The 17,096-nt window shown below is 40.1% G+C and overlaps 1 protein-coding gene across 7 annotated transcripts; it reads left to right on the top strand.

Moving 5' to 3' along the window:
• The first annotated feature begins 297 nt into the window (after positions 1–297).
• Positions 298–10,138, top strand: LOC139644595 (protein rapunzel-like). Of its 7 annotated transcripts, none has more exons than XM_071520025.1 (3): positions 348–416; positions 7,004–7,068; positions 7,357–10,138. In XM_071520025.1, the coding sequence occupies exon 3, from the start codon at positions 7,407–7,409 to the stop codon at positions 8,580–8,582; it is 1,176 nt and encodes a 391-aa protein (XP_071376126.1). In that variant the 5' UTR covers positions 348–416; positions 7,004–7,068; positions 7,357–7,406; the 3' UTR covers positions 8,583–10,138. The 7 variants fall into 7 exon arrangements, with proteins under 7 accessions (XP_071376120.1, XP_071376123.1, XP_071376126.1 ...); XM_071520020.1 differs by lacking the exons at positions 7,004–7,068; positions 7,357–10,138 and adding exons at positions 819–886; positions 1,965–3,731 and having other exon boundaries at positions 373–421; XM_071520024.1 differs by having other exon boundaries at positions 374–421.
• Positions 10,139–17,096: the final 6,958 nt, after the last annotated feature.

Below are 17,096 nucleotides of genomic sequence, written 5' to 3'. Positions count from 1 at the left end.
GTCTGTATGCGTGTGCGTCTCTTTCTCCCTGTCTCTCTGTCGCTCTCTTGCTCTTTCTCACACATATACACACACACATGCGCACACACATACAGAAACCAGTCTATTTTCTCAGTTTTCCCAGGGTGCATGGTGTCCCTGCATGGGGAGTGTTTACAGGATGTTATCTGTCTCAGTGCCGGCCCCTCATCCCTCTGAGTGGGTTTCCGTGGAATGCTGGAAGGGGATGGAGGAGTTCCAAAGGGGGAGTGACAAGAGAGAGACAGAGAGAGAGAGAGAGAGAGAGAGAGAGAGAGAGAGAGAGAGAGAGAGAGAGACAGAGAGAGAGAGAGTCTATATATACATCCCAAGGAGGCTGGTGCGCAAAGGCACAGCTGGACTATTGGATAACTGGACCCCACTGGATACTTTAGTTTGTAAGGTGAGTTTATATTCTGTTCTAATTTGTCTTTTTCCTGAAAGTTTTATAAAATATATATATATATGTATATTATTATTATTATTATTATTATTATTATGCTCAGTTTTTCTCATCATTATGGCAAGCTGACCTTGATTAGGAGCTGTGAGAACTTCTCTGTCTCTTTTTGACTTGGTTGCACAGTAAATGTGTTTTGTATAGAAAAAATTCAAGTGCATATCAGGGGTGGAGATGGTATAGTTGAGATATATGGTTCACGGATGTGGGTTTCATAAGAGACCACATCCGTGAACCATATATCTCAGCCATCTCGAAAGCAAATTACATTGAACAGGACACTAGTGTCTCATTGGGCTCAAGCACGGTGTGGGACTCGCCTTTTTTTTCTCTCATAAAGTAATTCTACCTCTGGTGTGCCTTTAAAGAAGACAAACTTTTCCAAGCACAAACCAAGATAATTATTCAGTAAGTATTTTCTTTCACTGTTATTTTCCTTTTGTACAATTGAAAATGAGTCACAATTGAATTCCACCATGTAATTCTAAATTTGAATTTACAGTTGCACCCTTTTTGTCATTTTCATCAGCTGGTTCATGAAGGAATGTGAAAAATTGTTTAAGCTCTGATGGTATCTGACTGAACAAAGCAAATCTAATTAGTGCAGTGATAGTCCTTAGAAAAGCCTGTAAAATGACACCATTGATCTCATCACTGCAGCAATTACTGGTAAGCCCAGGTTCTGTGGATGTAGATATAAACCTGTATTTTGCTGTTATTTCACACCGGATCATTATAAAATGTAGCATTTTATGTATTTTGGTGATTGGGGTTTCAATCATATTCAAGGCTGTTATGAGGAGGGAAGTGTGGTTGTCATTTTAGAACAAGTGCAGTGGTGGGGATTTTCTTCTCTCAGACCTGGGTGTGCCTTTTTCTGAACGGATATGGGCTCCAGGGAATGAGATATGTGTTAGGTCATCTCTCTTGTGTATTTTACATAGAAAACCATAATATAGTTACCAAAGTAAATCCCCTATTTTTCCCATGTTGTGAACATCTGTGTTTGCTTTAGGTCTTGGCTATTGTTAGCACAGTAAATTACATCCCAAAGGGCCAGTACTGCAATGTTGCGCAATGCTCCACGTCATAATTCATGAGCACACAAACCATGTTTGATGTTTGTTCTAAATTGTCATAAATGTTGACTGTGTGCCTCGTTTGTGTACTTTCATGCACTTTTTGATATGTGTCAATGCCACCAAGGCTCTAATCAAGCCCCTGTCATTAAATGAGACTCCAAGGGTGCGGCATGAAACTGGATACCTACAAGTGCTGACATGACCTGCCGTTTGCTTTATTGTAGGGTTTTGTTTGTCAGGAAACTGTCCTGTGAAAAAATGACTAAATGTCCATTGGTGTCTCTTGATAGTGGGTTTACCCAATGTAAAAAGAAAAATAACAGGAAAGACACATTTTCACTGAAATGTTGTAAAATCAGATTACAATGAACCTTACAAGGGTTTCGTGTTTCTTCTTCTTTCAGGCACCAGCATAGTCTCTGGCTGTGGAAATTCCAAGTTTGGATCAGTTAGTATACAACAGATAATCTAAAGATGACCAATGTGGCAGATTGGCTCCTACAGAACAGGGGCAAGATCGAGAAAGGTGTGGAGATCATGGGGCAAGCCTCTGAGGTGCTTGCAGCCACTGTAGGCCAGCTTCACCCTGTCTTGGAGGCTGTGTTTGTGGCTTCTGCCGAAATACTCAGCAACCCAGAAGGGAAAGAGGCTCGTTACCTGACAGAGCAATTTGACTTGGTCAACCAGAAACTTGAGGGAATCCAAGATGAGATTGATAAAATTGGCCTGGAGCTACAGAGGACAACGATGAACAAGCAGAACTTTGATCGAGAGGCCCAGATGCTCAGCCAGTATGAAAAGTTCCAGGACTTTGTCAATGCCAAGCCTAAATTCAAAGAGAAGAAGATGGAGAAGTTCCTCAGCCATTACGAGAACACAGATGGTGACTTAAACTTGGACAGCCTCTACAATGCTGTCACTGGGGAGAACACCTCAGGAGATCCCATGCTGGAAACAGTAGTCGCCATAGAGCAGAGAAGCAGAAGGGCAGTTGAGGATTTCTGTGCCCGACTGAAGAAGCTTTTTGTGGTGGGCATCATTGCAGTGATGGGCCATGCCGCTCTCAAGAAAGGGGCAGTGGGGGAGGAGATGGTGAAGAAGTGGCAAGAACGAATGGAGGATGTGGAGAAACGAATGAAAGCTGCTGTGGACGACTGTATGGAGAACTTTGCTGATCAAGCCAAGCTGGACATGGAACACCAACTTCAGGAGAAACCTGGCAGTGTTGACCTTGACTTCACCAAATCCCTTTTGGATTCACTTGTGAAGAAATATGATTGGGTGAATTGGTCCATCAGGGTCTTCAATGACAAGGAGCGCATTTTCTTTTTCAACTGGTTGGCAGGGAAGAAGTACCACGGACGTGGAGGAGGAGCTAACTACTTTGACGTTTTGACCAAGAACAACATCAAAGTGATGGTCTCTTTCTGTGTTGACCCAAAGTCTTTTAACAAGAGTCAGATCCAAGAGGAGATTGAGAAGCAGAAGCTGAAGGGAAATATGATAGATGTGGCCCAGTCTTTGAGCAAGAGCTTCCCCAGCTGCCTGGTTCATGCTGTCAGCCATTATAAGGAGGTGGTGCAGACCAACAACTTCCCTGAGGATTGTTACTACTATGGAAAACACAAAAGAGCCTACCTATGTATTCACCCTGAGTAGCTTTAAACAACATAGAGCAATGCAAAGTAAAGCTGCATATGAGGAGAAACAAGCTCCAAATACAATTCATGAATGTTTTTACCTGAGTTCTAGAGATGTCTTCATTGAAATACAGTGATTATTCATAAATGCTATCTATGCTCGTAATCTGCTCTGTCTGGGGTCTGGAATGTGAATCATTTTTATCCTACTATAAATGTATTCCTTTCTGTGTTGATAAGATACAGTATTTACCTAGATAACTTAGAGATTTCACCTACATGGTATTCCAGCATTTAAGAGCCATACATATCCATGCCAGCTTCAACTTAATGTTTAGTGTTACAGAAAAAGATATAGTGATTCTTTCCCCATTGGGTATTACAGTATAAAAATGATTGATTCAAAACATGTTTACTGCTTCTGGTACAACAGAGTACTGCGGGTCAAACTTCTAATACCTTTAGTTCACAAATTTATTTTTTATGTAGCTTATAGTTTGCTTTCATTTGTAATAAATCAAATATGAATTATTTTGTCATCATTGGTCATCATTACTCCGTTATTTTTTTTTAATGTTATTAGCTGAATTGCAACTGTCAAAATAGTTGGCAAAGTTTCTGCTAATTGCATTTCTCCTTAAAACAAATTCAAAGTTTCTTCAACGGTTGTTATGCTTTAATAACATGTGCTTATTTATCAAAGGGGTGGAGGTTTCTCTTTAATAATATGGCCACAGCAACAACCTATTATGTTCAACAACTTTTCCACCACCCAAGTTTTTCTGTCTGTCTGACTGGGTGTGCCTCTTCTCTGTAACATGAGAACCACATGACCAATAGGAAGACAAACAGTCTGGAAGTTAGTATATCTTCCGCAAACTTTATAAGGTGAGTCAATTTCTCTTCAAAATTATTAACAGTAGCCAAGTACCTTTAACTGGGTCTGTAATAATTGGCTCCTACTTGACACTTTAAAAGAAAATGATCGATTTTATCTCACGCCAGTCGCTCGTTACATAATCGAGCAGTTTGTACTTTTTCACTTGGGCCTGGTCGTAATTCCGTTTAAATGCCATAAACGCCTCCATATTCTGTGTGTCCAGCTTCGTTAATGAAGTTATTGCTATGCATGGAGTGCTTAGATGAAGTTGCAAAATTTTACGCAGACAAAACAACCATTTCTTTTCTAATGGGCGTTGGTTGCCAACTTTACCGCTGCTTCATTTTTTTTTTCCAGGAAGTGTTTTTTAAATGCGTAATAGACCCGTGCTGCATGTGGCAATGTTGTAACATAACCCAATCGGTCGTGTTAACCTGCGATGTTTGTTTGGCTCACTGTCCTTAGACGGTAAAATGATACAATTAGAGCCCTTGTACACGAAGTGATCAATACATTTTCCATTAAGAGGGCGCATTAACAGACCGTTTAGTTTTCACGTCAGCTGCAGGGTTTTCTCAGTGGTCAGGCTGGATGGTCAGCTGTCAGAGGGGTTATTTGGCCGTTTTATGGTTCAGGGAAAGCATTGGCAAATGATCTAAATGAAACATGCACTTTTCACCCTCCAAAAGAGCCATATCCTACTGTTGTGTTTACTGGTAAATGTGTGTTCAAAGTAGATGGCAGCATAGCTATAAAGCCATCGTTATGTGTTTATAATTTGTGTATTTAAATATATATATTTTTTTTATCATAATCTAAATTAAATGCTCTTGATAGTATCAGAGAGGAACATATGTCTGTTGTGTAAATTGAATGCAATCAATACTGTGTGCAAACAATACATTCATAAAACTATATATTACTGATTACAATTGAAAAATCTGTGTGGTTATGGTTCTTGTCTGTAGCCTAACATTCATATTTCTGTTACACGAGCTGTAAATGCCCCTCCAGGTTTTTGTGTCTGAAAATGTGATTTCTTCAAGCACTTCCTAGTTATACTTGTAATGTCTATGTGGAGGTGCTTGATGTGCACTCAGACTACAGTTAAACAACCCCAGGGACCCTGAGAGAGGAGAGAGGACTTCAGTGGAAAACAGGAATCACATGTTTTGAGCATGGCCAAATCAAATGAGATACAGCAGTTGTAAATGCTCTTACATTCTAATGGCATTTCTTGTATTTTGTTGTTTTGAATCATAAAAACCAATTATGCAAGTAGCCTAATAGTTATTTTTTCTGTATCACTGTCATAGCAGTTTCAGCTGTGTCGTTAACATTCATAGGATGCTCATTAATTTAAGTTGGAAACATCAGAGGGATGGCCTTGTTGCAGTTTAGGCACCAGTCCAGAGATTCTTGTTGTCTGTGTATGCTTCAACACCCAGAGCTGCCTCAGATAGCTGCAGAAGTGTGTGATGTATCAAGCTGAGAAATGGGTGCTATCTCACTGCAATCTTCTGCAGTGTAAAGAAACCCCCTTGGGACAGACCTCTGCAGAGAGACGAACGAGCTGACAGAATATTTTCCATTGTCTGCATGGTTGCCTTGGTTACTTGCTGAGTTGCGATGGAAAACGCACCCTTGCCCAGCAAGTTTAACCTCTTTCAGTTAATCACTTCCCACGCCTGCTGCTCCAATATTGACTGGGCTAGCTGAGCGAGAGACAGAACTGCTGTTTAAAGGGAAACGCCACCCAATGTAAGAATTGAATGTGAACAACTCAAAGCCAGGAAACAGAAAACCTAGACTGAAACTTGTGATGTCAGGTCAGATGTCAGTGTCTAGAAATGCTCCATTGACAATGAATGAGAGACTGAATTTGTGCAGTCACAGAATGATTATTTGAGGGTTATTTAAACCCTAAATTAGTTTTCCTCTGGTAACCCTATACCCTAATTATCTTTCCCTAGTGTTGCGCCAGGAAATGTACACTTATTCCCCAAAATCGACCTGGGGTGCTCTCACCCAAGTTTCAGTTTCTGGCTTTGGGAGGAGTTATTTGTTTTCACAAATATTGATTTGATTGTTCTAGACCATAGGAATAACAATTAAGTTAGTTGAAGTATAAATCTTAAATTGGGTGGAGTTCTCATTTAAAGGGCTCTAGACGGGAAATTATTTTCCTCCATATCAATAATCTACTTATGTCAAAAAATACATTAATTTTAATTTAACCTTTACATAACTACATTAGTACCAGTGAGATCAAGGATTTCTTTTCCAAGTGAAACAGCAGCAGGAGGTTTATTTACAGACAGAACAACAAAACATTTCCATCCTATGTAACAGAAAAGTAAAAGATAATAGAAGATAGACAGGAAGGAAAGAGAAACTGTGGCACTTGCATTTCATGATTTATTGCTTATTTAATGTGTACTATAATTATCATTTATTGTATTATAAATTTAGCAGTTTGTGGATTACATAGTCGCATAGAAAGAAAAAAAAAAAGTTGCCTTGGTTTGGCTTGGCATGATGAAGCCAAACTGTGCCGCTCCATGTTGCCTTGACATTCCAACAAGAGATACAAGATACACTGAAGTGGTACATGGGTCGTTTATGCAGTATAGCATCCACTCCCCTTTTGTCGTTCTCACTATGCTCAAGATAAGAAACTTAACAAATGAATTGGCCTTTTCACTTAATTGTTGATATACCAACAGTAAACACCTCTGTACCTTTTCCAAATACAAATTTCACAACTCCTGATGCAGTTCTACCCCTACCGGTCTTCCCTCACTGCTGAATTCCCTTTGCATTGTTGACTCATTGCTCACTGGGTGTGTCCAGATATAATCCCAGCAGGCTTTGCGTTTTCTGCACTGAAACTCACTTTGCTGTGTCTGTCTTTCCTTATCAGTTGCTAACCGTGTGGTGAGAAGAGCAAGAGAGCAGGCCACAGTCCAACAATTCCAGAATAGAACTGTAAGTAAAACAAGAAAACACAGTATTTGTTAAGAAAGAATTGGGATCGTATCAGTTTGTCATATTTTTGTCGTTATATTATTGTAAGTCGCTGTGCATCTGCTAAATCACATAATGTAATGCAATGTAATGTGTCAGTAAATTTGGTTGGTATTGTTTCCCTTACATTTTTGTTTGCTTTTTACCTCAACCACTATTGTTCTTTGTTAAAACATGATTTGGTATTTGAAATTCACAAAAAGACTTTGACATTTTCTTAACCATGCCAATATTTCTTTTTCTTGTTAGACTTTCCTGAAATCATTTTTCATCACTTAATCTGAGCTACATCAGCAAAGATGGCAGACCAGCTACAGAAGCTTGTAGCTGAGAAGAAGAACGTGGTGGAGACTGTGATGGATGTTTTTGAACAGGGAGCGGAAGTAGTGGCCAGTATCGCTGGTGACCTCTTCCCCGTTTTCTCCATTGCTGCTCCGATTGTGAGGTTGGCTCTGGACAATGTGGAAAGCAAAGAGGCCGCATACATGAAGGAGCAGTTCCAGAAGGTCCGTGACCGCCTGGAGGTGGTCTCAGAGGAGATTCAGCGGATCACTGATGAGATCAAGAAAAGTGGAGTGGATGCTGCGTATTTCTCAGTGGAGGAGAATATCACTAACCAGTTCAGGAAGTACATGGACATCCTCAATGCCAAAACCAAGTTCCGTGAGGTCAAGAAGAAGCTTTTCCTGGAGCATTTTGTCAAGACTGGTGGTGACAAAAACCTTCACACCCTCTACAATGCTGTGACAGGAGATAACTTCGGTGGGGAATCCGTGCTTGAGATCACTCTCAACTATGAGGAGAAAAGTCGGCGAGCAATGGAGGACTTCTGTGCCAGGCTGAAGAAGCTCTTCTGCATTGGTCTCATTGCCCTGATGGGCTACACTGCGCTAAAGGGATGTGATGATGAGGAAGAACTTCTTAAAGACTGGGGTGAGAAGATGAAGGCTGTGCAGGATAAAATGAATGTTGTCATTGAAGATTGCATTGTCAGCTTCCCAAAGCAGGCTGAGCTGGATTCTCGTCGACTGGTGAGAGACCAGTCAGACTTAACCAACCAGCAGCTAGCTGATGCCATCATACAGAAGCTAAAGAAGAAGTATGACTGGGTGTGCTGGTCTGTGCGTATATTCAGGTCCCCTTCAGGCCTGTTTGCCAACAAGAAGGACTTCCATTGCTCAACGGGGAAGAGTCGCTTCCAGGTCCCTTCATCGGATGAGAAGCTTATTGTCATGGTGTCCTACAGTGACTCGCCTGAGCCTGTGGACAAGACCCGTATCCAGCAGCTGATCCAGAGTCAGAAGAAACCCTCGGTGGTGGGTGTAGCAGAGCTCCTGTTTGAGGAGTTGCCGGGTGCCTGTGTGGTCCACACGATCAAAACCTGCAAAGACCTGGCCTACTGCTGGAGCTTCACTGATGAGCTTCACTACTGGGAGGAGCACAAGAACTTCTACGTCTGCGCTCACTCTGCTTGATGTTTTAAATGTCTCAAGAAAGAACAAGCCATAGATCCAATGTTTATAGTCGACTACATATTTGCACAGATACTGACTTTGCCAAAGATTCTGTCACTGCCTATCTACTCAGCCTTAGCAAAAAAGTACACAAAATTTGCCTTAAAGTTGCACTTCTCTGATTGTCTTTCATAATTAAATATTTCTCCTTTCCAAAGAATCTTAAGTTTTAGTTTGTTGTAGACATATGGGTCATTTAAAAGAAACCAATGTAAGTTAGCCTCTTTAGGTAGCAATAATTATGAGTGATCATAGTCATCCCATACTACAGTTCTTTCCTCATGGCAGCCATCTTCCAGGACAATGACCATTAGTTTGTACACAATGCTTGTGGTGCCTACAATATTCCAGGGTTTTATCAATCTAGTAATTTGTGAAATTTAGTAATCTCCAAGTTGATCATTTATGATATTATGCCAGAATTTGTGTAATATCTAAGACTGCATTTTCTACCACCATTATAAATTTGAAGGGGCCAGATGATTGTTTTGTTTATAGTGAAAAGTGTTAACATCTGTTACAGCTACATACTGGAATATTTGTTCATTTGAGGGATGGGACTCAGCTGTCATAGAGACATTGTGTTAATAGTGATAAGCAGTGACCTCGCCCACTTGAAGATACAGAGCAAAACCATGCCAGAAAAGAACTCTAGACCTCTAGATGAGAGCTAGAGTGAGGGAAGTCTTGATCCTATTGTCTTCTTTATTTTTACCTCACTTATATTCAACTGACAAAACTAGTGTGCCTTGTTATTGGGGGCTACACAGTATGAATAGTTTCACTTCAGCACAGGTGTAAGCTTCAATACAGATTGTATGGCATGTGTTCACATTCAACAGCAGAAAGCACACGTGACAACAACCTCAACCCAATCAACATTTGTTGCCTGTCCTCCTGTTTTCTATCCCTTCGCTGCACTGAACTGGTGTCCATTTCCTGAAATTCTATCCACCCTCTCTAGGGGCCAAGGCTTATTGATGGTGTGAAGATGGCAAGAGTGTGATTACCTACAAATGTCTAGCATAAGTGTTCTTGTGTCAAATCTTTACCTGTGGTGTTGTGCAACAGAAACTGGAATCTTGTGTCTGCTCAAAACCTGCAGTCCAGTCTTTTGTGTTGACTTTGTTCTCGATATTTTGTGTAATATTTTAAACCACTGTAAATGTGTGCTTCCACAAGACAACACATTTTTTTTCCTCTTCTTATGTATAGTGTTTATATACTATTTTACATGTTTTAAGTAAGAATGAAAAATCGTTGAACATTTGATTAGTTGAACAAACCATGTCACATATTTACTCACATAAATTATTGATAGAGAATTTGTATCTGGATTTCTATTTTATATTATTCCCCTTTTCAAATATTGAGAGATATTGTGAGATACAAATCTTCAAGATTGAAGAGTTTTGTTTTTTATGGTTTGTCGGTGTCTCAGTTGAAATCCCTTTATCATACAGTACATCAAAACAATGAATGTAATAAATCTTACAAATAAACCCTGTTTTACACCATTCCATTGAGTGTGTGTTTTGTGAATGATTTTCACTTAATGTGGTACTTATCATCATTGTGATGAGATTGCACCAACTGGTTGTTGCAAGGGCCAAACCTCTGACTCTAGTTACAGGACTGTCTCTCCAAGAACGAGACCAATTTGGCCTTTTGTTTTTCTAAAATCATGGTTTTGCAATGGGTTTTTATGTTTATATCTATGTTTAGAATAATCATGAACCATACCAGTACTGAATAGCTGAATAGGCTGCTATATATACTGTTAATCTGTTGAAAGCAACAACTAACTGAAAAATGTAATATTAAAAAGGGATAATGTTGATTGAACAGTTTTATGAATGGGTATTTAAGAACACCGCTTAATTGCATCAGGTTTTTTCATGATCCTGCAGTTCAAAACCAGGTGAGATAATGTAAGTGTGACTGCTATTATTTTTTGTGACTTTTTCCAAAAAAAACTTTAGCCAGGGAATGTGTACTGTGCATGCATGTTCTTCTCAGCAATGCCCCACTTCACACTGTTTTTGTTGTTGTTTTAATTTTGAGATACTTGGATCTATGGGTCAGGGTCAGCAACAGAACAGCAACAATGGAGCTTGCAGGGATTCAGTGTCTTGCTCAAGGACACTTCAGCAGGACGGGTGCTTGCTGTCATCAGGGCTCGAATCTGGGCCTTCTGGTTGTAGGATGGTCTCCATACAAGGACACGGCGTGCCAGAGCTTCCTTTATTCCTGTTGTCATTGACAGGCTTAATTTGTTAGCCTAACTTTTTACTTTTTTTTACTTTTAACTTTAGACTTGCACACCCTTATATTATTTCATATTATTTATTATATTTTACTTATTGCCACTGCACAGCACTTTACTCGATTTGATTTTGTACTTTATTTTGCACTTTTTGCACTTCATTTGCAGTGCATAATATTGGATCTGGTATTGTTTCCCATTTTTGGTTTTTCAGTTTCTGGTTCAGTGTGGTAGGAGTGTCTTCGTTTTTTTTACTTGAGCTGTTGGTTTATTCCGGGAATTTCTGTGTTCTGTATTTCTGATGTTTGTTGTTGTCGATGTTTTTTTTTTTTTATGTAACCTGATGTGTTTCGATGCCCGCTGCAGACCAAATTTCCTTCGAGATAATAACAAAGTTGAAGTTGAAGTTGACGTTGACGTTTCCACACCTTGGTTCCCAGTTATACACACACACTCATACCTGGGAGCAGCCTAGTAAAGCCAGTCTTTTACCATTTGACTGCTTCCTGGTAAGGAACATGTTGGGAAAATCTGAGAGGGGAAAGGGAAGTGACGCTCTCCACTCCATCTGCAGCTACCACTGAGGCACCATAGAGCAAGGCATTTAACCCCCGATTGTGCTGGTGCAAAAAAAAAAGCTCACCTAAAAGAGAAAAAGAATGTTATGGTTTGCTAGTTTGGAAACACCCATGTTGCTCTGTAATTATGTGGTTGTGGCTTTTCTATCTTTGGTATCTAAAGTCTCATGTCCCTACTAGGCGGGTCAAGTGCCCCACACGGAAATGAACAAGAGCACAGAAAAACAGCTGTGTCAAACCTTTTTTTCCAAATGCATTTTTCCTGAGATAATTTAGTCTCTTAGCTGACATGAGCAGAAGGGCAATTATATTGATTAGGTAAAGGGAAATCATTAACACCTCTCATTATCATTAACACCAACGTGGATGACATTATGTCCCTTTCAGTGCCAGTGAATATATAATACTACATTCAAGATTATCAAGACTACAAGATTATCGTATTGTGGCATTTTGAGCAGAGGAGACATACTGCCCCTCATAAACTCCTCCTGTCTGTATGGTGATTTGATTAATCAACCTTGTTTGGATATGGATTTGGTATGCCAATTGATCAAGACTGAGACAGACATAAACTTGTCGCTTTGCTTCTTAAAGGATCACACCAATCTAGAGATTTTCAATATTTACAATGGCTACAGTTACATCTATGCCACTTATGTTCCATAAATTGCTTCATCGGAAACTTTGTAAAGAACAAGCTTGAAACAAATCAGCTTTTTCCATATATACAGTGACACTAACAATGCTATACCAGAGACAGTATTATAGTATTATTAGTAGTATAGACAGTGCACTCTCAGTTTTGAACGGGAAAATCCGTAACGCTAAAGATGGCGGCTCCAATAACATAAGACGTGTTGTCAGCGAAAGTGGCCAATCGACACACCTTAGTGTGTGTATCATAAAAAAACCCCCGCCAATCACACTTTCAGGTTTACGCAACGGCAGAACTGTTATGACAACTAACGTTAAGTAGCTTCCAATATCAACCGTCCCTACCAGCAACCGTTTTATTAAAACATTTGAAATAATCTAATAACATGATATTCTCAGATATATCTCCCTACTGTGGACTACATGCATGACATGACTGCTGACAGGTGATACAATGACAAATATGTGTATGGGAGCCGTAAACCAGATTTTTCTTGAATGTTGTAATCTCACTGTTTCGTGAAGCAATGGAGGGCGCATGCATACAAGCATCAGTAAGTCTGTGACAACAGTATCCTTTGAAACAAATTTTAACACTCCATGTTGTTAACAAGTCATCAGTGTTTCTAAATATGTAATGCAAATGATTGTCAGAACTTCAGATATAAACGACTCCCCATTCAAAGTGATAGGAGTATTGTCTTGTTAGTCACAAACTTACTGCCTGGGGGGCTTTACCAAGATGTCACCCCAGAGAAATGACCTTCCTGAAAGGGACTTTGACTATACCACACTGACAAAGTATTTGCAATGATGGAATTCTGAAGACTCTTTTAGATGGAAGATATTTTAGATGTAACTGGATTAGAGTCAATGGGATCCATGAGATGAGCACAACCAATACCAAGACACTTACTTGTGCATAGTTTGAAATGGCGAACAACATAAGTTAATGTAGAGACAGACACACTGAGATTAGGAAAATGCTCAATAATGTCAGTGTAACCCTTTAAATGCAAAAGCCAATGAGGAACTTTATAAATGCCCTATATTCATCTAAATCCATGCAATACATAATTGTGAAATTATATAAGATAATATGCACTCACCGAGCACTTTATTAGGAACACCTGTACACCTGCTTATTCATGCAATTATCCATTCAGTCAATCATGTGGCAGCAGTGCAATGAATAAGATCATGCAGATACAGGTCAGCAGCTTCATTTAATGTTCACATCAAACATCAGAATGGAGAAAAAATGTGATCTCAGTGACTTTGACCGTGGCATGGTTGTTGGTGCCAGACAGGCTGGTTTGAGTATTTCTGAAACTGCTGATCTCCTGGGATTTTCACACACAACAGTCTCTAGAGTTTACACAGAATGATGCGAAAATAAAAAAAACATCCAGTGAGCGGAAGTTCTGCGGACGGAAACGCCTTGTTGAGAATGGCCAGACTGGTTGGAGCTGACAGAAAGGCTTCAGTAACTCAGATAACCTCTTTACAACTGTGGTGAGCAGAAAAGCATCTCAGAATGCAACACATCGAACCTGGAGGCGGATGGCACTTTGGTAGCCGGTTGACATTGAGCTGAAAGCTTATACCTACCCAGTAGTAGTAAGGTGTTCCTAATAAAGTGCTCGGTGAGTGTATATCTCGGTTGTTATGAAGTTACACTTCTCAGTAGATGGAATAGAGTTCATCCAATAGAACCAATAAAATTATATAGGCTATGCTGACATACAGGCAGCAGCTTTTTTGTCTGATACTTCAACTCTGTCCTCCATCTGCATGGAATGGCTCTACAGGCTAGTTTCTGTCCACGCCCAGGTGGGTTAAAGTAGCTGCTCACACACAACTGGTGAATAGGCAAAGAGATGCTTTTAATCAGACCAGAATTACTCTTCCATGAATATGATTTGGCCACACAGCCCTGCATTGAGCGTGGCCCATCAGGTGACCTCAGGAACGCAGAAAAACATCACGAGGCAACGAAAAGATTCGTCCGCCATGCAGGAATACATTGTACTGCCACCCGTCACCTCAACGTAACCCTCAATTTTGACTTAATTCGGTCTCAATGGAAATAGCATTCATTTTTTCCCCATAAAAGTGCTTACAATTTTTTTTCAGATGGTGGGTTCCACCAATTTGCTGGCTGCATTACAAGGCCTTAATGCTCACTGCTGGGAGTGGTTGGGTTGTCTTGGTTTGCTGAGATGCATCATGTGCTCAGAGCTCTGAATGCAGCACAGTTTAAGACCTGGAATCAAATATATTGGGTTTCTACCATGAGGAACCTGACAGAGTTCACTGATGCTTGAGAAAATCGAGGGAGCAAATCACTGGAGAGACTTCAAAGAAAACCCAATGAAGTTAGTATGTTACCAAGCTCCTGATTAGGGTAATGATTAAGTTCTCTTGCTGAGCAAAAGGTAACTACACTGTAAAAATGACCCTTTTTGAGTCATTTTTTTAGCTGAGCTGTCAGTCAAATGTCTTGTTTGACGACAGGTATTCTACAACTGAATGACTCACAGACATGTGACCAATGTTAAGATACCTACCGTACCGTCAAATGTGAGAACCAAGACATAGTGTTTCTGTTTTTTTAAATAGAACCTCCAACGTAATTGACCAAGAAATACTGTATGTATGGATGATGGTTATTTTGTAATCTCAAAGAATATTCAGTTGAAAATAACCCAGCTGCCCACTTGACAGAGAATTCCTCTTACCGTAAAGAAAATCCAAAGGGTATTATGGCAATTAAACAATGGTTACCAATGCATGTGTGTTGTCTCTAAGTTAGTATACATATATACTCTGGGAATAAAAAGAGACGACAGACAGAAAGACTATTGATTTGCTCCCTTGTTACCATGAGAGTTGTCATAGCAACCAATTAAGCACAGCTAGCTTAGTTTGTGTGAGTTATCAGCACGGTTGGAGCGTTGTATAAGTCATCTTGCCTAGATACTTACCATGCTTCTCATTAGCTGATGTTCTACCAGGGCTGCGTGACAGTTGTAAAAGAGAGAGAAAACACAACCATGTCACCTTTTATGCTTTAATAGATGCTTTTTTCTTCAAATAGTCTAAAATGTCATTACCATAACTTGATATTCCATATGGGCCCGTATCTTGCATGAAATTGGATTTGGATGTCTTCAGGGAAATACATTCAAAAAGTTGACCCAAAGCAAACAGCTTAAAGTAAGACCTTGTTACGCTTTCCATGGGTCACATGGTGCAAATCATTTGTTCCTTTTCCATACATGTTTGAAAATTACTACCACTTAAGAAAACTCTTGACTGGTGTAAACCCTCAGATAATGAAAATGTTATGACTTAGGCTTCTGCCTCTCTGACTAAATAGAGAGCCATGACGGGAGGTGGAATTTGTGAAAAGACCTTCTAAAACGGTGAACTCCTTGACTCTGTCCTCAAATACCATGTTTTCACTCTGCCCCTCTTAGTCCCCTTATTCACGCATGTTACTGCTGTCCTCTGTTACTCCTCCTTGCATACCAATTTCTGTGCAAGACCCAACAAGCTTATCTGGCACTGCCATCTGACTGTGTGTGAAAGAAATTCTCTACTGTGGAACTTTATAGATGGTATCACAGTGAAGTCTGTTGCCTGCAAAATGTAACCTGAGGCTTCTGTCAGAGCCTTTCATTCCCTTTGCCTTTAAAATACTGCACAAACAATGTGTTCACTGTCTCTTTTGCAACCTGATTACAAACAATGATACCAGCACAAAGTAAAGTTTTTTTTAAGTCACCATCTCCATCCATTCAACACTTACAAATAACTGCTGATGGGTTTCTCTCCCAAGGGAACAATTGTCTAAACTATGGTGAACACCCTGAACACGCTCTCTGACAAAGTACAGCCTGTGAACAACTAAACATAGAGCCAGAGATTGATAGCAGCGACCCAAAGGTCAGCAAAATGGACTTGTGACTTGAAGGTGGTGGGTCCAGATCTTTGAAGCAGCTGGGAAAAGCTGTGCGGGAAAAGTAATTGTTGTAATGTGATGTTATGTGAATGTATTTTCAGTTAGGCAGTCAGAGAACCACCGTGGGGGGGGGGGGGGGGGGGGGGGGGGGGGGGGCTACGTTGGGGGTCCTTGAGTTAGCTTGGAGAGTTGCATTAGTTAGCACAGCGAGCTGAGTTAAGCCGAGTGAGCAGTGTTTGTACTGGGAGTTGTGTGTTACAATAAACGACCTGTTGAATGGAGATCCTGGATTGAGTCATTGGGGAATCCTTGACATTATTACAGTAATGGAGTAATGTTTTCCTCTCCCTCAACTGCTGTCGATGTGCCCTTGAGCAAGGCTCTTAGCCCCAGCTATTCTGAAGCAGCACATCTGCAGTGAACAGCGGAAGACTGTGGTTCTACTGGGCAACTCCCAGTAAATAAAGGTTAAAAAGTCCTATGTCTCACCTTTCAGGATTGATAGTACATGAGAAACGCAGACATACCTGTGGCTCTACCTTAAGCTGCTCTCACTGTCTTTGTTATTGTATTGTGCAACAGGAATTCAGCATGTATCAACAAGTCCAATTCAGGCACCTGCTACCATGTATAGAATATTTTTAGATTGCACAATATATGACAGGTGCCTCTATCATATTGTAGAGTTTAGTATTCTTATTTTTCTTCTGAAAAAAAAGTCCCAAATTCTGCATATCTAGGTGTGTTCTTACACTGTCACTTATTTGGCAGTGTGCTGGTAAGTGTCTTATAATAGCATACCAACATTGGCAGCTAGCCATATCTGTGAGTTAGTTACAAAATATTACCAAACAAGAAGCTTGCCTGACAGATAAACCAAAAACAAACTCAAATATGATCATTTTTTAAATGTAGTTTGAATGTGTTAATTGGAACAATTAACCCAAAAAACGCGCTCAACCCTCAGTTGGATTTTTCAGTTATTTATGTGGGTGCTCAATCCTCAA

Source organism: Centroberyx affinis, unplaced genomic scaffold (genome assembly GCF_046629955.1).
Source record: "Centroberyx affinis isolate AG114_WGS23_722 - 3 ecotype Tasmania unplaced genomic scaffold, CSIRO-AGI_Caff_v1 ptg000759l_1, whole genome shotgun sequence".
In the NCBI taxonomy this organism is placed as follows: Eukaryota; Metazoa; Chordata; class Actinopteri; order Beryciformes; family Berycidae; genus Centroberyx; species Centroberyx affinis.
This window is presented reverse-complemented; position numbering and strand designations above follow the sequence as displayed.